Here is a 22839-nt window from a genome sequence, read left to right on the forward strand (position 1 = left end):
GAAAAAAATCACACATTTTCTGCATGACAAAGATGAATGATTTTATTTCATCAGATCAGCTGCCATCTCGCTATTTTATTTAGCGTGGACAGAGTCTGATTTTGTAGACGGGGAAAAATATATATATAAATAGCAAATCATATGAGCGACTAAAAAATTCCACAAGATATCTAATTATTATTATTATTTAATTTTTTTATCATTACCTTTATAATAAAATTGACATATGAATACTAATTGTTGCACTTTCTTATTTGCCACTGGTAGGAGCCATTTTACACCGAAATGCAATGATTTTTGTTCCTCCTTATTAATTCCAAAAAAGGCACTAAGAAGGTTATTTATTTACATAAGCCTAATTAATTCATTAGCCTATTCATTGCTTTAAGAATGCTGGTGCTTCATAGATTTTCCAAAATGCCAGGGATGGAGACGCATTTTTATTTTATTTCACTTACTGGACTCATTATTATTTTTTTAATCTCATTTGCTCATTGTACTTGCAAACCAAACCAAATGCAGATCGTACCGTAAGTTTGCACATGCAAAAAAAAAAGTTTTCGTATATTAATATATTTTCAGCGGTGCAATGAAGTGCAATGAGACATTATATAAAATATACATTCCGGAAAAGAATTGCAATAGCAAGTAATAGTTCATTTTTGAAAACGGTAAAAGCTCCTTTTTTTTGCATTCTAAGATGTGTAAAATGCAAAGCAAACATGCAGCGAAGCTAGAGGGATTGTCACTGTTCTTTGACAGTGTTCAGGCATGTAACCTGCAAAACAAAGGTGAGGAAGGAGTGTGTTTGACAGCTCTTTGTTGTCACTTTTCAACAGATGACAGCTGACAGGTGCGAGATCTATATGAAGTACTCTGCTTCAGCGCCGCGCTGCTTGTCTTCCAGCGTGCATTATTTGCTGAATCCTTAAGAATCTATAGAGAAGATTAAATACCGCACCCATTCACTGTGTGCTGTTAAGCTTCGGTAAATGAGATTTCCTTTAAAAACGTAAAAAAAAAAAAAATGATGTTGTTTGAAATGTATGTCGAAATGCATGTCCATAAAAAAATGGTAGGCCTGTTTGCGTTTTAAATTTACATTTTGTTTCGCACTTGACTTTCACAGCAGACAGAGAGTGCTTTATTTATCAGAAGCTTTCTGCGGAAGGGTGAGGAAAAGAAGAGTTTTGGGGAAAATTGTTTGCTTCTGGCAAAGCTTTTTTTAAGGACATGGACAGAATACTGAATATACTGAATGATAAATATTATTAATCATTCATATGATAAATAACATTTCTTAATTTTGTATCGTGAACAGACCTGAGTTAACTATCTATCTATCTATCTATCTATCTATCTCTCTCTCTCTCTTTCTTATATATATATATATATATATATAATATATATATATATATATATATATATATATATATATATATATATATATATATATAGTTATTATTATTGTTATCATTATTTCTTATTATTTGGGGATTTTCCCTCAAATTGTTACACTTGCTTTGTCTCGTTATGATAAATTATTACCGAATAAAATATTAGATTTATTTTTCATTAATGTATTTTCATTAAGTTAGCAAAGGTTTTGTGTTTCTTTGGGAACTGATCAACCACAGGCCTCATTAAACAGTGCTCATGCGCTTCAGATTTTGAATGAAGGTGAAAACTCGAAAAGAAAGTTCAGTAAGGCCTTATTCATTTACAACACTGTAACAACAGTCTTTTCCGAACTTCAAAAGATTGACAAAAATATTGAAGCCAAGAATTTGTGATAATATAGCATAATGAGAGATTTTTAAAAGCCCGGTTATGTTTCCCCAAGAAACCCAAACTAGGTGAAGAATGAACAACAGATCACAAGAGTCTTTTATTTTGCTAAACATTAACTCTAATCTTCAGTGTAATGTTTGATGTCTTTTCATCTAAGCATAGGCTGCAACCAGTGAGAAAAATATCTGGATATATTAGATACATTTAAAAATAATTACAAAAATAATATAAGAATAACCCCAGGTTTGCATGGAGATATGTTCATGTTATTGTTTATGACAGTCCGGTCTCAAATCCCTAATAAGGGAGCCATGGCACAGCTGCGTCTTGGTGATGCAACTGTTACAAAACAAATTTAAAATTGAACTACATTTGAAAATACCAAAGTCACCAAATATTCTGTAATTAAATGACCTGAAACTGTATCTGTGGATTATGAAATATTGCATGCATTATAAGCCTGCGTGTTTTTCTCTATTTTAGTTTATTTACTCCTTATTTAAATGTGCTTTTAAATAACAATGAACAGATTTTCCTACACTGTTCAAACAATAGAGTAAGAAAGCATTTGATAAGAATGTTAATCCTCATTAATGTTTTGTTTGTAAATTGAGGTTAAGAGGATAAATCTCACGGTATGGGATCAAGAGTGGAGTCTGATGATCATGGTCTCATAAAATTATTTTCTATTAATCTGTTTTGCCCCATTTTGTCATGTGTGTTCTAAATCGTTGCAGTACACACACACGCACACACACACACACACACTTACACACACACTCACAGTATACATTAAACATTAAAAGAACGCTACAGGTAACACTTTAAACAATACACAAAACTGCTTTTTTTAGCATCCACAAAACATGTTTTATTGAACCAGTGGGTGGTACTCGCTGGAAAGCTGCTCCTTGTTATGAAGTGTCCCGCGTAAGGCCACCTGTACCGCTGAATTTATTCCCACTTGTTTGCATTTGGTTGCTGACACACATAAGCTTGTGACTTAGTGTCTTTTGCGTGATCATTAGCGGAAAACAGCAGCGAGGTAAGCACACCAAAGTCTCCAGATTAAAAGAACAATGTCTAAAACAACGAAATTAAAATCATCTATGACCTGTTTGGCAGGAAATGAGAAGAAATACACCTCAATAATTATCGAGTCCGTTACTGAATCACCAAGTTGGAGGTGTAGCGTCTTTGAAACAAAAACGTTCCTCACCCCATCCTACATTATTCCCAATACACCTGTGAGAACCCACACCCTCTCAAACATTATAAATGTGTCCTTGTCCATTCATGACACAACCCCAATATAAGTCAAAACCTGCTTTTAGGCCTTTTGATAATGCATGCAAAAATTAAAAAGAGCAATCAATTAAGTTAATAGTTTGATTTTCTGCCACATCATACTGCATTTATTTGTTTATTTTTTATGCAGTGCATGCCATGTTAAGTCACACCTTTAACAGCCAACCAAGGAAAGTAACTATAAGTAATTTTATCCAAATGTTGTAATGCCTATTAACAATTTGATGTATTCACTTATTTTTAAAATCTCCAAATTATTATTATGTTGTATTCTTGGATGTATTCTACGAATGTTGAATAACATGTTGAAAAGCAAATTACTGTATAACTATGTATATGAATGAGAGAAAATATCCTCATATCTTTGTCACACCCTCACTTATTCTTTTCACTCATTCCTTTATTTATTAATATATTTACAGCTAATCTGTCAAAGCAAACAACAAAAAGCGAAACTCATTGAGCCTCTTTACAACTTAATTGACTTCAGTGAATCATAATCCACTTACTTGTTACACAACACGAGGAAACAGGTGTATGTGGATCCCATCTCCTACCCGCTGCTGATCTTTAGGGCAGGGAGGAGGACCACAGAGGTGTATAAAGTGCGCTCTTGTGTGAGTTGTCTCATGCATGCTCCGACTGACTGCTCAGGATGCTGCTGTCTCTTCTGTCGTCGCTGCTGCTGCTGCTGCTGCAATGCTCCTTAACGAGCGGAGCCACCGATCCGTAAGATCCTTTATGATTATTATCTTCACCAATACGACATAACAGGAAGTAGGGTAATGAGGAAAACCCGGGCGAATGTCTTCCACAACTTCGGTGCGCTGATGAAAAGTTTGGGACAGCTGCACTTTTCTGTTTTCATTAAGTTAGACGCAACGCTCTGTAAATGTTCTGCTCTTAGATTCACGCCAGAGAGGCACATTATAGGAATCGTTTTGGTGAACGTATTTAAAAGAAAGTATTATTGTAATATGTCATTTTTGTTATTTTGATCTGTGAGTTAAAGCAATATTGACCTATTCTACAGCTCAATATAAACATAAAGAGACAACACAGTGTTATGCATAGGAACACAAAACACCATCGATATCACTCATAGGCTTATTAATGTTAACATAATTACAATAAATTTAGCAATTTTATTGAAAAAGGATGCATCAAAGTGTAAATGCAGGTATTTTTGTTATTATTTTGTCCATTTTAACTCTCTATTTATCTATGAATCCTGAAAAAGGCAGTTTTTCCATAAAATATGAATCAGCAAAATCAATCAGTGTTGAACTGTTATAATAAACATTTTTTAATAACCGATCAGAACTGAGCAGCCTCCACATATCAGAATGATTTCTGAAAGATAATGTGAGACTGAAGACTGGAGTAAAATGTAGAGTTGCCATAAATTACATTTCAAAATATATTAAAATCAAAAAAATATTATTTTACTGTTTTTTTGATTAAGAAAGTGGAGCCTTGGTGACTTTCAAAAACAGTAAAATTGTAATTGTAATTATTGCAAACTTTTGACCAGTAGTGTATCTATCTGATATAAATTGTTATAATTATAATTATTATATTGATTTTAATTACATCTTAACACTATATGTATTGTCTGGATAGTTATAATGTGTTTTTATTTCTTAAGATAATTCATAGTAATGCTACATTTATACTGCACCAACCACTTATTTGCTTTTATTTTAATGCAGGCTCAATACATCACTAAACTTAATAAATACATCATTTTATTCATGGTTTATTCACGCCTCTGAACGTATTTCTTTGTGTTTGGTGTGCTTTCAGCATCTACCTGGTGACAGTCACTTCCCAGGCGGTGGGTGGCAGCACAGAGACTCTGTGTGCACAGATCCATGAGTCCACAGAAGCACTCTCTATAGTGGTCACTTTGAGAACCGACAATCAAAACCTCACCGTCCTACAACAGGCCTCCATTAAAAAGGATTTCTACAGATGTGTCCCTTTTAAGGTCAATATACTCACCATACATAGCTGATCAGATCAGAGAGATTAACACTACTTGTACTAAAGCTATATTTTAGAGATGACAGCCTTTAGCTACCTCATGTCTACATAACACTGATAAAATGGCATTAAAGTTAAAGAACCTATCCATAGTGAAGTATAAAATAAAGTTAACCCTTAAAACTTGCATTAGGCAGTGGCTGCATTGCATATTTTCTTAGCGATAGATGCTATTTAAACTAAGTGCAAGTGTTGATGGATGATATTTAAACTAAGTGAAAAGTGCAACTGGCTATAGATTCTCTCTACTTATTATTTTTTGCTATTTATGCTATTTAATGCAAATACATTATAAAACAGTAACATACTGTAAATTATATTGTAAATTATCATTTTTAATTTAAATTATTAAATGGATGCCAACTTATTAAAACAAAAAAAATCTCCTTACACCGACCCTAACTCTACCTGATACTTTATTCTAAATATTTTTGTTTTTTTCTTCTTTTTTTGATAATAATGCCTTTCTGATGTGATCTGAGGTTTGAAACGGAGGAAAAAAGTTCAATTAAAGGCGTTTTCTGAACCCGGGTCAAATGGTTCACGGGAGCTGATACTTGACAGCCATCTTTTAGTAGTGTTGATTATAGCCTAATCACAAGTTAGTATGTGGAGTTAGTGTAAGCCTCTGCCAACAAGGTGGGCTATTTGCATAGACACTGCTTACTTTTATTCAAAATGTTCTTAATTTGTATCTTAAAGGTCCCTGCAGTCACTGTGGAGTCTGTGGCATCCGTGGATGTTGTAATCCGAGGGGGAAAAACGTTTCTGAACAACAACACTAAGATCCTCATAAATCCCCCTCAAAATCTTCTTTTCATCCAATCAGACAAGCCTATCTACAAGCCTGGACAAACAAGTAATAATTCTCAAAATTATTATAAAAAGGTGTCTCGTTTGTTCTTATTTGTTCTGTATGTGTTAATATTCTGTTTCAAATTTTCTCTTCCTAGTTAAATTTCGCATCGTGTCCCTAGATAACAATTTTTTACCTCGCAATCAAGTGGTAAATTAATTTAAATTTGATATATAAAGATATATATACACACATGTATATTTGATCTGAAATGGCTTTCTTCTGTCTTTGCAGTTTCGAACAGTTGAACTCCAGGTAAAATGCAAGCAGACACGCTCTGTTTATTGTTAGTTCACTTAAATGCAGGCTGATTCCTCTTCTTCTTTATGAACCACTCTTGTTTAGGACCCTTTTTCAAATCTCATCGGTCAGTGGTTGAATCAGACCACAAGGATTGGTATTTTGGATCTGTCCCACTCCATGTCTCCAGAAGCTGCTCAGGGTTACTACACCATCACTGCTTGGGATGAGAAGAACCAACAAACATCACACGGATTTGAAATTAAGGAATATGGTCAGAAACACGATTCAACTTTTTTGTCAATCCAGTTCTGATCAGCTTTTAATGTATATGATTTGAAATGTTTTTTTTTCATGTATTTTTAGTTCTGCCAAAATATGAAGTGAACATTGATTTTCCGTCCGTTATAACTGTCCAGGACAAAGAGGTCACTCTGAAAGTTTGTGCAAAGTAAGGATTTATGATAACACTTGTTAACTATTAACTATAATTCTTCCATCAGTAAATTCTTAATTTGCTGCTTATTAATAGTTAGTAGGGTAGTTGTTAAGTTTAGGTACTGGGTAGGATTAAGGATGTAGAATAAGGTCATGTAGAATAAAGCATTAATATGTTCTTAATTAGCACTAATAAATGGATAATATTCTAGTAATATGCATACTAATAAGCAATTAATAGATGTAACTGTAAAATGGAATTGAATTTAATTTATTTACAGATAAATAAGGCAGATACCTGTACATGTGTGATTTGTTCAGCCTGAAATGATTTTTTCACTTTTTTCACATCTTTAGATACACTTATGGCAAGCCTGTGCTGGGGTCTGTGAATGCTCAAGTGTGTGGACAGAGCTATAATATATATTATATTAGAGCTGATTTCTCTGACAACAATGGCATATGCAAGAAATATTCAATGATGGTACGTTACCCCCTGCACACACAATCCTAAAACACTGCAATAATTATCATTTATCCTCTCAAAACTCTCTCTATAATGTTCCAGTTCTTAAAAACAACACTGACTGAATTTCTTAGCGAACAGCATTTCTGTTTTATACACAGCAAATGCTCCAAAGCTACAATTTTAAGCATATTGAATGTGAACTTGTAGTGTACTTCAAATCTTATTGTTTTAGGAAACTTTAGATGTGCAAAATTTCAACTACCATAATTCTTGTCAGTGCATTTAGCAGTACACTTTAATTTTCTGTAATTTTATAATTACTTCTATTGGCGTTAATATATGGTATATTAACGCCAATAGAAGTAATTATAAAATTACAGACACCCTTTTTGCAGGGGTCCATGTTGCAATGTGTTTTAGTCTAAATTTTAATGTAATTTTTATTGATTCAGACCGACAGGACCGGCTGTGGGTCTCAGGTGATAAATGTGACAGAATTTGGCTTGTCTTCAAGAGGATCTTTTGAAGTGAATTGTGATGTGGAAGAGTCTGGAACAGGTGAGAGTGTAAAACAAACGGCTGTTGTCCATTATTATCCTCCAAAAAAACTAAACATGGTCTTTTGTTCCTCCAGGGATAACTATGCAGGGTTCTGCCACAGCTGAGTTTACAAGTGATTACGTCAATGTTCAGTATGAAGACACACCAAGTACATACAGACCTGGTGTGGCCTTCAAGGGAAAGGTAACCGTTAGCTTGAGGTCATTAGCTTTACTGGTAATTATAGAGGACATTTCTTCTACAGAAAAACTGTGCAGTGTATATGTTTTTTGAGCACTACCTTTATAAAAAAAGTTCCTGAAAATCAGGAACATTAATAAACAACTTTTTTTTTTTTTGCAATGAGAACATTTAGCAGTTGTCTACAGGAAGTATTACTTTTGTTAGTGAGTAATAATTTTTCATCTTTACACGTTTTTTTAAACAGGTTGTGGTCACTAATCCACAGTCCAGTGTGTTGAAAAATGAGGTGGTGATTGTATACGCACAGTATGGTGAGAAAAGTGTCAACGTGACCCTGACGACAGACGTCAGTGGGTCTGCCCACTTCTCATTCGACACTTCGGATTGGTCAGAATTACCCGTGCAATTACAGGTTGGTAGTGATTTTTTTTTTTGGTGTATACATACACATCTTGTTCAGTATAATGAAATATTGCATTTGTTTTATTAGGTTCGTCATAAAGGAGGTAAAGAACGGACTGATTTTGAGGCTTTTAGGTATTATCCGTCAGGCTATCTCTACGTAAGACCCTTTTACTCCAAAAGCAAAAGTTTCCTGATGTTGACGAAGACTCCAGAGAAGCTCAGCTGTAACAGTGATGCAACAGTGACGGCGAGTTACATCATTCAGGGCGGTGCACTGAAAACAGGCCAGAAAACCTTGGATTTCTTCTACATTGTATGTTTAACACTGACACTCTTTTTTAAAAACCATGGTTTACTTAAAAGAAATACAAAAAATTCTATAACAAACTGTAAAATGAGGGTATGGACAAGTCTTTGAAACTAATTCTTAATTTGCAGAGATTTAATTGTTTATTGGACCACTTGTTAACTCTGAAGTCATGAGCCACTGCTTCGGTTCAAATCAGATCCCACAAAAAATAACAAGCGTTGGAACAACAAGTGCTAATATCATTATGTAAAGTACAGTAATTCTATAAACATCAGTACTGAGCCGCTGGAAACCATGCATGCTCATGCCATCACACTGCTCAACCATGTTTTACAGATGATGTTATATGCATTAAGATGTATGCTTTGATCTTAATTTCAGCCATCCAAAAAATTATATTCCAGAAGTGGTCTTGCTTTTTTACTTTTTTTTTTGGAAAAGTCTAATCTGGTCTTGTTTGCACCTTGTGGTATTTGCTCTGGTGAAGTCTCCTCTTTGTCTGAGTTTCAGTAAAAATTTTTTATGCCCTTCACTCGAACACTTTCTTCTTCTTCTCTTTTACTCTACTGTACGTCATCGATTACGCTGCATTAATGCTCAGTTTTGGCAGAACCCTTGGAATTGACAGAAATGGAACATCCTGAGCCCTTAATCACTTAGAAACCACCAAGGAGTTGGTTTATTGTTTGCATGTTTCATCCTTAATTTGTTTGGTGCGACGTTCTATATGTAAATGGATATGATTGTTAAAAATATTTCAAAATGTATATATTATAGAGTTGTTTGGGGTGGGGCTAAAGTAAACGCGATCTGCAATGACTTCATAATCGTGTTGCATTGTGGTCTATGGAGTGGCATATAAAACAGACCGTTTCTGCTTTCTCTCTCTCTGATGGATTTGTTTAGGTTTCGAAGCCTAACAATTGCTTGACTTGCATGAATGTTTGACAGCATAATGTGGGTTCACAGCAACAGCTTCTAAAGGCAAATGGCACACTTAGAATTAACTGATGTTGAAACAATGATAGAATAGCCCATACCTGTCATGAAAAAGCTTTTGAGTCAGTTGTCCAATTACTTATGGCACCTTGAGAAAAGGGGAGGTACATATCAAAGAGCTATACTTCCTGAACCTTTCCTCCAATTTTGATCAGAAAACCCTCAAATTAAAGCTCATAATGTGCACTTTAATTATATAACTGTACCTTGAATATGTTTTAGTCAGAAGCTAAAATAATACAAAATTGTCTAAATATATATGGACCTGAATTATAATGAATATCGATTTTTCATATTATATATCGTAATATCTAACAGGTCTTGTCCAGAGGCAGCATGGCTGAAAATGGTCGTCTGTCTGTGAGTGTGAACACCAAAAGAGGTAAACGGCTCTTTGACATTAGCTATCATATTGTTCTCTTATTATACAGAGTATTTTATAGTCTTTGTACATTGTGCTTCAGCAAGCACATTTTCTTGTTTCCACAAACACTCTCTCTCTCTTTTCATAAAAAGAAAACAAAGGAGAACTGACAATCCCACTGAAGAAGACGGCAGCTCTGGCTCCATACGCTCAGGTGGTGGTTTACACAGTTCTTCCCAATAGAGAAGCAGTAGCAGACAGTATGGACTTCCCCATTGAAGAATGTTTGCCAAACAAGGTCAGAAAATCCCACATGGCATCTCATTTCAACAGTCAATGTGCCCTTCATGCTGTTATATATATATATATCTTTTATCATTATTGTGTAATAAGATTTTGTGTGCCTGTCTTCATAGGTGTCTTTAAAGTTCTCGTCTCCCACCGCACTGCCTGGAGAGAAGACATCTTTTAACCTGAAAGCCAGTCCTGGCTCCTTGTGCTCCGTGAGGGCCATAGATCAGAGCGTGCTGCTGCTGAGACCAGAGGCCGAGCTGGATGCCGCCGCTGTATGTTACACCAACTGCATTACATTACTACTATTACACATGACTCAGATTTTAAACAACGGATGATAGATCATAGGTTTAACCCATTACTTCACTTTGGACAATTAGTTGATGGCAATATGAAAAGTTTCTAAACTTTGAAAGACAAGGTTTTTCAATTTTTTTTATATTTGTCACAGCTGCATGGTGGATAAACAGAACAAAATATATAATTAATATAATTAATTAATATTAATATAATTTAATATGTCAACATTATTGTACTATTTAACCACTGCTCATTATTATTAAAAATTGTAATTTAATGAAAATATTTTATTACTTTTTACTTGGTGGTACCCCATTTGACATTTATTCAACATTTTATCAGCATTTTAATGTTTCAAAAATATATTTTAACAACTGCTTCACTGCTTATTAATATAAATAAAAATACAGTGTGGTGAAAAATATGATATTACTTGCTGGTTTTTAAAATCTAAATTGATTAATTAAAATCAACTTTTTACTTGGTGGATGCACCGCGTGACATTTTTTTAATCATTCAATTTAAAATGGGGCCATGTTTTTTTCAGAACCACATAAAACAATTTATGAATACAAAAAGAACATTTTTTTAAGAACTTGGAACGTGTGTTATACACTAGACTTTATACTTTTTAATAATGGTTTGATTAATTATTAGGAGACTCCTGATCCTACAGATCAATATCTGTCAATACTCTACAGGTCTTTGGAATGCTGCCGGTCCAGATTTTGTCAGGTTACCCCTACAGCATCGAGGAGTTAGAGCCTTACCCCTGCCGACCTCCCTGGGAGGTGATAATCCCACTCGCTGAACCTGCGAGACGCAAGCGATCCCGCTTCTATTACCCTTACTACAGTGACAAAACTGACGCCTACAACATCTTTAGAGTAAGAAACACAAAATCTCTCCTTTTGTATTTCAGAGGTCTTTAAGTATCATCTGATTCTTACTGTACGCTGTCCATCATACAGACATGAATAACACTTTTTTTTTTCCAGGCAGTCGGAATCAAAATCGCTACCAACTCTGACGTGAAAGCACCTGTAGTTTGTAATAATGACATGTCGATGGTCATGCGATGTAAGTAACTTGTTTTTAAGAATTTGGAAATGCGGTTTATCTGATTGCGTTGACAAACTATCAATCCAAACAGCTGAAGTGTCGGCAGACGATTTTCCAGTTCCAGTGAGAAATGAGAAGATCCGCAAACTCTTTCCAGAAACCTGGATATGGGATCTTATACCTGTGGGGTATGAATCTGCACCACGGCATTACTGTATATATAAAGTACAGTTCTTTCTGATTAAACAGAAGAAATATATTCTTGTCTTCATCAGGAAATCAGGATCTGTGGATGTCTCCAAGACGGTCCCGGACACAATCACTAAATGGGCAGCAGGTGCTTTCTGCACATCTACTGTAGGGTTTGGAGTGGCTCCCAAAACTAATCTCACTGCTTTCCAGCCTTTCTTTGTGAGCCTTGCCCTCCCTTACTCCGTTATCCGTGAAGAAACGTTCACTCAAAGCCACCGTATTCAACTACCTCCCCAAATGTATCATGGTAAGCCCGCTTTATGTGTTTTGCAAGCATTTGCAGTAAAAGGATTTCCGTAAGGCTGCCACTGGACAAATCTGTGTTTTTCATAAAGGTGAAGGTCACGCTGGCAGACTCAGTGCAGTTCAAAGCTCAGCCGTGTAAAGGATGCATTTACACTCAGTGTGTTTGCTCTGAAGAGAGCCAAACCTTCCAGTGGATTGTTACACCCTCTGCACTGGGTAAGACAGATGACTGCTATAAGAACAAAAACTCTGAAAGGATTTTATTTGTAACGGGACATGTTGTTACACATGTAATATGAATTTCATTTATGTTCATCAACTTAAATCCACTGTCACTGGTGTGTGTGTTTTACAGGAAAGGTGAACATTACAGTGCGTGCTGAGGCGGTACAGAGCCGAGAACGGTGTGGCAATGAAGTGGTGACTTTCCCGGACAAAGGCAGAGTTGATACTGTGATGCAGAGCGTTCTGGTAGAGGTACGTGCTTTTGGATATGGTTCTAGGTCTTAAAATTAATTAAGATCTATCTATCTAGCTATTATTATCATCATAAAATTGAAACAACTTTTTTTTTTCAGGCAGAGGGAACTAAAAAATCAATCACTCAGAATGAACTCATCTGTTTAACAGGTCAGTGGTGTTATAGTGTGTTGAGCTGTCAATTAAAATGAGAATAAAAAAAAATCAGCTTTAATAGATGTTAAACTCTGTTATATGGTCTCAGTTACCACATACCACAGATAATAATTTTTTTTACAGTATTGCACTTAAAAGTAATTGGAAGCCAATATTAATATACTGGATAAAAGGCATTTTGTGACCAATGTCTGAACCTTGATGTTCTCAAGGTACTCAAGAAACTATGCATATGTTTACCTAGGGCAAAATGCAAAGGATGGTCACACCAAATGATGTGGTTTAGTTATGACTAACTGGATTTAGCCTGTCTCAGTTTGTTCAGTTTCTTCATGTCATTCCAAACAGGCTGGATGATGATGAGATCAAATGTGCAAACAAAATCTCACTTTATTATTAAAATTACTGGCTAAATGAATGTTTGGAAATGTAAACTGACATTTCCTACTGACACGCTACAGCAAAAGATAGAATTAACTGACTTAAAGCCTTTTTCAGGTGAAAATGGTCGTGTTTTAATCCTTTGGCAACCACTGTATGTGTATTATATTCAAGCTTGTATTTTGAAAAATATGCATTTGAATCATCTGTTGTGAATTGTTTGCTAGACTAGAAGGTCCTGATATCAGTACGAAACATTTTATGTAAAAAAAAATAAAAGTTAAATGCTTCCAATTTTTGGTTTTAAACCATGTGTAGTTTTCACAAGAGATGGAAAAATTATTATCTGTAGATTAGTACAAATAATAGGAAATTTTACCTGATGTTTTTATTTTATATTCCAATTTCATTAGACCGTCCACAGGAGACATCCGTCTCTCTCAATCTACCCAAAGTCTTTGTCAAGGATTCTGCAAAAAGCTTTGTCACTGTTCTGGGTGAGCCTAAAATATGCTGGCAAATGTACATAATGTACACTAATTACTTTGTAATATAAATGTGAAAAGGTTAAATACTATGTAATCAATAGTTCTAATTGGGTATCTCTGGGTTAATCATAATGATCATATGCTTATCTGGTTTGTAGGTGATCTGATGGGTCGTGCTCTGAGGAACATCGCTGATCTGTTGGCTATGCCGTACGGCTGTGGAGAGCAGAACATGCTGCTTTTTGCTCCCAATATCTACATCCTTCAGTACCTGGAGAGCAGCGGGCAACTCACTCCTGAGATTAAAAACAGAGCCGTAACCTTCCTGCAGAGCGGTGAGGAAAACCATTATCGAATAGAAAATACAGCAAATAATTTATTAGCATAAATATGTTTAAATATTTTTTTTAGAAAGCAAAGTAAAAATACCGGTACAATATAAAATGAATGTTTGCATTCTTATTTAAAATAAAAATAGCAATATTTTAACCATATCAATTAACAGACATTTAGATATTTTTTCTAGCAAACTCATTGGAGCTGAATCAGACTTAATGAAAGAAATATTGATTTCTGTTGAATTAATTTAAAAACAGGTCCATTTGATATAATCAAGAATGTCAGACATTTTCTTTCTTATTTTTTCAGGTTATCAAAGAGAGCTGACATACAAGCATGATGACGGATCTTACAGCGCTTTTGGGAGGAATGATCCTTCTGGTAACACCTGGTGAGTCTGGTACAGAGACAATGGAAGCCTTTAGTTACTCAACTTAGTTGTCTTGCTGTGTAGATTCTCTCTTCCTGTATGTGGATTTAATGGCCCTCTGGAATAGAAAACCTAGTTTTGCACATGGAAACATTCTGAAAACTATTAAGGCAGGGTTACCAAATTCTGGGTATTTTACAGCAATTTCTATTGTTTCCTTAGGCTAACTGCATTTGTGATGAAGAGCTTTGGCGGAGCGAAGAATTATATATTTATAGATCAGAATAGTATTGATCACGCAAAGGAATGGCTGGGTCGACAGCAACAGGACAACGGCTGCTTCGCCTCTGTTGGGAAGCTCTACCACATTGATATGATGGTGAGAACAGGAGAGACCAATTCAGGGCCTTTATCTGCTGCTGAAAAAAAATCACTGGTTCATATGGATTACTTCTTAATTCTTTAGGACTATCCACCTTTTTCTTAAAGTAAGCCTATGGTTGAGGCTTCTGGTTCGTTAGACACTACAGGCAAATAATGAGGAGAATAATAATGTGCAGTAAACACTAAAACAGTTTGCACTACAAACCAGTGTATTCATAATTAAAATAACATATTAAAATAACATATCAGGGCAGCAAAACTAACTGTGTTGTATAGTTAAAAATAGCTGAACATGGATGAGTCCGGAAGCTAGACCCATAGAATTTACAAATGGGGTGCTCATTTTTACGCCACGAAATAAGTTGGATGGTTAGCCCATCCTCCTGTTTGTTTTCGTATTGTAATAATATGACATTGTATTTCCATTATGTATTTTCTCTATTTCCCTAATGTTCTCTTTTCACAAAAAAAAAAAAAAAAAAAAAAAAAATCAGTAGATATTGGATATCTCAACCTATTTAAAATAAAATAAACACAACAAAAATCACACAAGATAATACAATGTTTTCAGAAAATAAACATATTTAAAAATGTATTTAGCAGGTTTTAGTGTGTGGGTTGAGGAGATGGTTGCAGGGACGGGTAATGGATCAAAGTCATGGAAGTCAGGAGAACTCCTTATAGACTCCTTATTGAGCTGGTTGAGGATTTCACACTCTGAAAATGTCTGTTAGATGGCAATAAACTGAGGAGATTGAAGTGCTGAGGGTGGGAAGGATCTCTGATGGTGTTTTTCCTCTCACAGGGTGGCGTCAGTGATGAAGTCACTCTCTCTGCGTACATCACCGCAGCACTGCTGGAGTTAGGAGTCCAGAAAACTGTGAGTAAAACCCTCTTTATGGCTCCAAAGAGATAAGTCCAAATCTAACTTGATACAGATCATGTGAATCACAGAGGAAGTAGACACTCATTAAGTCTCTCGTGTGGTTTGTAAGGATCCCATGATTTCAAAAAGCCTTGAATGCCTGAAGGTCTCTTCCCGTAACATCACCAACACTTATGTGACCGCTTTACTGTCCTACACATTCACTCTTGCTGGAGATGAACAGATGAGACAGAGCTTAGTCTCCAACCTGGACCAGCAGGCCAAGAGAGAAGGTACCATACAGCTTTAGATTAAATTAGACAATTAAAGATACTGTGCATAATTTGTATTTTCCAACAAGAAACAAAACTATTTTTTTTACAGCTTCCACAGTATATGTTTTACGTGGCATACATTACATAGGGAAAAATAGATACTGTGCATTAAGAACATGTTACTTCATCTTACTTTTACCACATTTTATTCATTTATTTTCACAATTTAAGTCAAAGTCACTTTAGCAAGTTAGACAGCAAGTGTTTGCCAAAGTGCTTTACATGAGAAAGACAGTATTATAAATAGTAAACAACTAACAATAAAGTCCTCAATCCAAAACAATAAAGTCCTTTTGACTGGAGTAAATGGCTGAAAAATGCCTGTAAATCAAGTCTGAGAGATATGTCAGTGCCAGACTATTTAATGATTTAAAAACTAAGATTAAAATCAAATCTAAACACAGTGCTTCATTACAAGAGATCAAGACGTTACGGTCTACAGTGTCAGATGCAGCGGTGAGATCTAGGAGCATAAGAACAGCATGGTCACCTGAGTCAGAATCATTTAAAACTGTCTCTGTGCTGTGTGTGCCAGATTAAAAAACCCATGGAGACCATGTAAATTTAAAAATAAGTATAGTTGTGTTAGTATAAGTTCTCCAGCATCTTAGAGAGAAACAGGAGTTTTGAGATGGGCCTAAATTTTCCAAGAACTGATGAATAAAAAAAAAAAAAAAAAAAAAAATATATATATATATATATATGTGTGTGTTTTTTAATCACCACTCCTGAGGCAACACTGCAATTTAAAATAGATTGAATTTTGGGTCCAGTAGTTTCAAAAGCCTTTTTTAGAATGTTAGAAGGAATAATGTCCAGGCTACAAGAAGATGGTTTCATCTTACCAATAATCTCTTGCAAAGATGCAAGGGATACAAATTGAAACTGATCAAAGACAACAGGGCAGACAGTAGAAACAGATAGATCAGCAGATGGAGTTGTTTGAAATGTTTGCCCTAACAGCCTCAATCATGTCAGTAAAATAAATTTGCAACCTATCTTTCTTCCACCTACGTTCAGCCCTTCTACACACAGTTCGAGGTGTTGACAGGTCAAGTAAGGTCGAGTAAAACAAAGAAGTTAGGTTAAGACCACAGGAAGAATCCCTATCAATGCTATTTAAGGCATCAGAAAACAGCTCAGCACTCAATGGACTTTTTCGGTCAAAGATCCGTTGGGACAATTGAGTTATGGCTCTTTGTATTGATATTATTAATTTATTATCAATTCATTCTTTATTATTCTTATCTCTTGTTTTAGTTAAATCATGGACACATTGTACTAACTTGTTCATTTGTTCACAACGTGTTATATTGTGACCACAATTTACCTAAAACAAGGCAACAAATGTTTCTTTAAAAAAAAAAAAAAAAAAAAATTCTGTCTACCCCCTACCTATTTCTCTGGAGCCCAGTTTGAAAACACTTGATCAAGATTATCCCATTGCTTTTAATAATAAACACAACCACCAGCCTTCAATGTTCTAGTTTTCTCCCTCTGATTATTTCAGGTGTAGGACGATATTGGAGTTTGGGTAATAATGCTCAACCGACGGGCTCTGTGGAGGTAGAGACGAGTGCCTATGTGTTGCTGGCTCTGCTCTCAGGACCTTCACTGCCTGGATTTGGACTGAACTACTCTGCTAGCGTAGTACACTGGCTAACCAAGAAACAGAATGCGTATGGAGGCTTCTCCTCTACACAGGTAACGTCATTAAACCTATCCTATGCAGCTTTCTTTAGATCCCTCTCTGTCTTTATAATGTGTTTTATCATTATTGACTGTAAGTGGTGTTGCTGTCTCTCTCTGTGAACAGGATACTGTAGTAGCACTCCAGGCCCTCGCTAAATACAGTGCTGCCACCTACAATCCAGAAGGATCCATTACTGTAAGCGTGACCTCCCCCTCAGGCCAGAGGAACCAGTTCACCGTGAACCAGAACAACCGGCTGCTTTACCAGGAGAAACAGCTACAGGAAGCTACCGGCACATACAAGCTCAGGGCAGAAGGCAAAGGCTGTGTGTTTGTGCAGGTCTGCGTGCTGCCTCTGTGTGTGAATCATCTCTTGAGCGCGTCTGGTATTAGCTTCAAATCCTCAGTTGCGATTTCTTTCATTCATTCGCTTCTTTGCTCTGTGGCACAAAACCACAGGTTTCATAGCAATAGCCAAAAATATGTTGCATGGTCAAAATAATGTATTTGTCTTTGCCAAAAATAAGGATATTTTGTAAATGTACTACTGTAGATATAGGCTATCATTTGCACCCTCAAGTTCTAGACTTTTAAGTAGTTGTGTCTCCCATAGCCAAATATTGTCTGGTCCTAGCCATACATCAATGGAAAGCTTATTTATTCAGCTTTCATATGATATATAGCGCAAATTTAAATTTTAAAATGGACCCTTATGACTGGTTTTGTAGTCCGGGGTCACAAACGCTCTTCTACTTGTTGCTTTGGATGAAAGCATCTGCTCAATGAGACATAACCGATTATTGGGTTCTGCTGTCATTTGTTGCGTTGTACTGCTCACATCCAGACTAGAATTATTCTTTCCCAATATAGAAAATTTGATTAGTGCTGAAAGCATATTGTTATCATGTTTTAGTAAAGCTCCAACTGGCCTTCTATTTAGAATTTATTACACGAGCATTACTTTCTACATTAAGCACATAGTTTGTACTTAAGAGGGTCGCATTACCTGAAAGCTGCTGATATAAATAACCTTGTTTTTGACGTCATACTGTGCTTATTGTCTCTCAGTTTGCCTTGCTCTACAATATCCCGCCTCCTCCAGAGGCTTTGGCCTTCAAAATCAAAGCAAATCCTGGGGTTTGCAGCAACACAAAGAACCCAGCTTTTACGCTAACCACCACTGTAAGGTGAGCCAGATTTCCATTACTGTCCTTTATGTCTATTACGTGAATGTCCGAAAAATGTAACGTTATGTCATTCTTTTTTTTGCAAGTAATTACTATAAACACTGCCATTATTTAAAGGAATAATTTACCCAGAAATAAATATTTTGTAATTTAGTAACTTTTAAAGACATGGACACTAGGGAAAGAGCAATATTTACATTTATTTCTGTCAAACCTTTATGTCTCTCCCATGAAACATAAATATTATTTTAGACAACTTATACAGCTCTTTTGAATACAAAAATACTGTAAAAATAAAAACTCTACATTTAAATGCTACAAATTAGCAATAAAAATATAATACATACAAATTATATAATATTGTTCACAGGTTGGCTTTTTTCTGACTTTTTTAAAAAAAGGATGCATTTGATTGCTCAAAAGTGACCGTAAAGATAATGTAAATGTTACAAAATATTTATATTTCATATTTGAATGATAGGGGTTATTCTTTTGCTGTATTTCTTTATTAAATTATTGGTAAGAATAAATTATTAGTAAAAAAAAACAAATGTTGCATACAGCTGTAACAAATTCAACAAGTTCATGGCTTAATAGACTCCCTGCTGTCTGTCAGACTACATACAGAACAATGCGTGCTAGTGATTGTTGGAATGATTATATGACAGGTATAACGGCACACGAGCAGAAACCAACATGGTGATCATTAACGTCAAGCTGCTGTCGGGGTTTAAGCCGGATGAGACGTCTCTGCAGGCTGTGAGTGACACATGAAGGGCTCCGGTCCTCTTGTATCAAGTTGTGCAGCCAGTGTTTGATTCATTCTCATTCGCTCCTCTGTCTCCACAGCTGAGGGAAGACCCCAGCATCAGACGTCTGGATGTGGATGAGGATCATGTCATTTTCTATTTGGATAGTGTAAGTGTTTTATTCAAATACATTGAGGGGTTCAAAACCTTTTCGCTATAGATCACTGACCAATAAAATTAATAAAATGACTGTGCTCACTTAAGTGAATAGTTGACCTGAATATGAAAACTTGATAAAATTGTACTCAATCTCAGGTCAAACATGATGTAGATGAATTAGTTTTTTTCATCAGAATAGATTTGGAGAAATGTATCAATACATCACCTGCTCACCAGTGGATCCTTTGAATGGGTGCCATCAGAATGTCTGATAAAATCCTCAACAAAAATGCATAACACTTCCAGTCCATCAGTTAACCTTTTTGAAATAAAAAGTAGAAAAACAATGAATCATAGTCATCCATAACAAAGCTTTCTCCATTCAGAAATCCATCCCTTGCTGTCTCTCTCACATTAAAATCCAATGGCATATTTATTTAGAACTGTTATTACTAGTAAACAGTTCTTAATCTATGCATATGTCTGTCCTGATTCATGAGACCGCTTTTGCACTACAGGAAACAATATTGACTTTTTTTTAAATGATATTTTTGTGGTCAGCTATTTCTTTAACACATTCTTATACATCATGTGTTCAATAATTTTTCACTATTATGTACTTTTCACTACGCTGTAAAATAAATCTCTCTATAAACATGATGTAATAATTTTCTCTTTCATTCCAGCTGAAAAAGAGTCAGGAGAAGTCCATCAGCCTGCAGCTCGTGCAGGAAGTACCGGTGCAGAACCTGAAACCAGCTGTAGTGACCGTCTATGACTACTACAAGATCAGTACGTGTTTATTCCTCACTGTGCACTCTGAAGTACAATATACATTTTTTTTATTAAAAAAACAGCAAAATATAATAAATAAGAAAATAATAATAGAATAAATAAATAATTAAAAACACAATTTGCATTTTAAAGTTTTTATAAATCTTAGTGGCCTCGTGATACAAGCATTGTGTGATTGTGCTTTACAATGCTGTATTTAATTTTACCATAATGCATTTTAGTTTTATTGAGACAAGCTCGACAATGTAGAGCACAAAAAACTAAGTTGTGTTTCTATTTTTCCAGGTGAATTTTCTGTGGTTGACTACACTTCCCCATGTGCATAAACAATACTGTAAGTACAGTAAATTTGTTTTTTTTTCTTTTTCTTTTTCCAAATTACCAAATGACATATAAATAACAAATATGAATGTAATATGATTGAAAGTAGATATGTTACATTTCTTGATAAAAAACTGATTGACCAAATGTTTTTCAGGCATTGATATGAAGTGCTAATGGCTGAACTATTGTACACTGGAATATATGGCAACACTTTTTCTGTTTTTCTGTCACTTTCTTGTAACAATAATTTCTGCATTCTAGATGCTATTAAACAATTTGTCAAGTAATGCTGAAGTATTTGTGCCCTGTCATTATTTATTAAATAGATTTAATAATACTGTACATATGTAAATATCTAGATCTTAATTATGAATCTATACTTAATATTAGTGCATATTAGTCAAATATTAAATCTTTATTTCAAGTTTTAAATCTCTCGCAACCAAATGATGTATTTTAGGGGGAAAAGCACACATCTGCAAATGTATTGTTGCTGATTTGTCTTTTTTACTATAGGACAGTTTAGTAGAGACATGGAACAAGAGGGAGAGAGAGAGAGTAGGGTGGGAAAGGTCCTTGAGCCAGAATTCAAACTTTGTAATACAACGGAGTGACATATCGGCACACTGCCTACTAGGCTATTGTCTATTCTCCTACTGTTGTGTACTAAAGCGATATCAGTTTCATAGCTTTCCAGTATTTACCAAATAATCTCAGTAAACGATCCCAACAAATGAATGTGTGAGGATTGCTCATGCCCCAAAACAGCCTGGTCCTGCAGTCAAGCTCAACCGACGCACCACCATTCGCAGAAAGCCACCTCCTGGTCAATAAATGAGCAATTTCCTCCTTATCTAAGTCACAGAGGTTCTGGCCCTTCCAGTTTCAATGGTCAAATGCAAAACTTTGCTGAAATGCTGAAACTTTGCATCAGAGCCTGCTCGGACACAAACATTCTATCTTCTCAAATTCTGATGCAATAGCTCCGTCATTCAGCAACTCGATGAATGTTTGCGAAAACCTCTGTTCCCTCATCCATCGATGGCATACCTGACAGACCGAGCCGACAAGGATGTTTTACCGCCTACCACAGCACCGTTTGGTCCACTTAGCTGCAGAAACCCTTGCCTAGGTAAATCGAACATGGTTCCCTTGAGACCACTGGCAAGGTATCTGGTCACTTGGCTAAACCTCTCTAATTCATCCTGTTAGTTTTTTAGAACTATTCTGCTTGGCTGTACGATTCATTTTCAGAAGGTGACATTTGAAGTTTATGAGGACAGAGGGTATGAGGGGAGAATGCTGCCGTTCTTCAATCAGACATGCCGATCATTTTGGTGATGGGGTGCACTAGAGCCTGCACCCCTGGCTGAGAAGAAGGGGAATTGTGGTGTTCTCACCCCTGTGTTCTCATTTTCTTTATTCCTGACTTCAAATCAAGTCAAGTTTTATTGTAATTTCTGCTACACATGTGGACATATAGTGAAATGAGATGTCGCATCTCAAAGGACCAAGGTGCTACATACTGGTTACACATAGGCAAAAATACAACAGTGCTAAAAAAACAATAGAGCTATACAACAGTTAACCAACAGTTAACTTTAGGGTATAGAACCAGACCCTTCACACGCTCCCATTCTAAATGCTGACCCTCAAACACATTAACATGCGTCTGGCATCAGGATTGATTCGAGGCAATAGATCTGAAGAATTCATACTTTCATGTCTCAATTCTTGCAAGGCAAAGGCCATTCCTTTGGTTTGCCTTTGAAGAGCAAACACGTAAGTACTGGGTTCTTCCCTTCGGGCTGTCACTAGCTCCTCACATCTTTACAAAAGCCATGGAGGGTGCCGCTCAGGAAAGTGGGCATTCACATTATCATTTACCTTTACAACTGGGTCATCTTTCCTCACTTGTGAGAACTGGTCTGAAGTTACACACAATCTCCCTTTCATTGCAGATCACCCTCTGAGATGTAGGGCTGCACCCCCAGATAGTCCAGCTGATCTC

General features: G+C 35.7%; 1 protein-coding gene across 1 annotated transcript; it reads left to right on the forward strand.

Annotated features, from left to right (window-relative positions):
* Window positions 1–3747: 3747 nt before the first annotated feature.
* On the forward strand, window positions 3748–21118 carry LOC122359095 (alpha-2-macroglobulin-like protein 1). Its single transcript, XM_043259256.1, is given in 37 exon segments — window positions 3748–3828; window positions 4906–5089; window positions 5848–6004; window positions 6099–6151; window positions 6236–6256; window positions 6347–6515; window positions 6608–6692; window positions 7037–7163; window positions 7601–7706; window positions 7783–7892; window positions 8137–8304; window positions 8383–8610; window positions 9925–9988; window positions 10123–10268; window positions 10387–10536; window positions 11266–11451; window positions 11563–11644; window positions 11718–11814; window positions 11902–12084; window positions 12086–12125; window positions 12214–12340; window positions 12480–12601; window positions 12703–12754; window positions 13555–13638; window positions 13788–13964; window positions 14278–14359; window positions 14561–14717; window positions 15528–15602; window positions 15718–15880; window positions 17433–17626; window positions 17739–17954; window positions 18683–18801; window positions 19470–19560; window positions 19651–19719; window positions 20396–20501; window positions 20790–20838; window positions 20983–21118. Coding segments are annotated over 36 exon segments (4305 nt in total). The 5' UTR covers window positions 3748–3754; the 3' UTR covers window positions 20831–20838; window positions 20983–21118.
* Window positions 21119–22839: the final 1721 nt, after the last annotated feature.

The sequence above is a fragment of the Puntigrus tetrazona genome, chromosome 15 (assembly GCF_018831695.1).
Source record: "Puntigrus tetrazona isolate hp1 chromosome 15, ASM1883169v1, whole genome shotgun sequence".
NCBI classification, from domain to species: domain Eukaryota; kingdom Metazoa; phylum Chordata; class Actinopteri; order Cypriniformes; family Cyprinidae; genus Puntigrus; species Puntigrus tetrazona.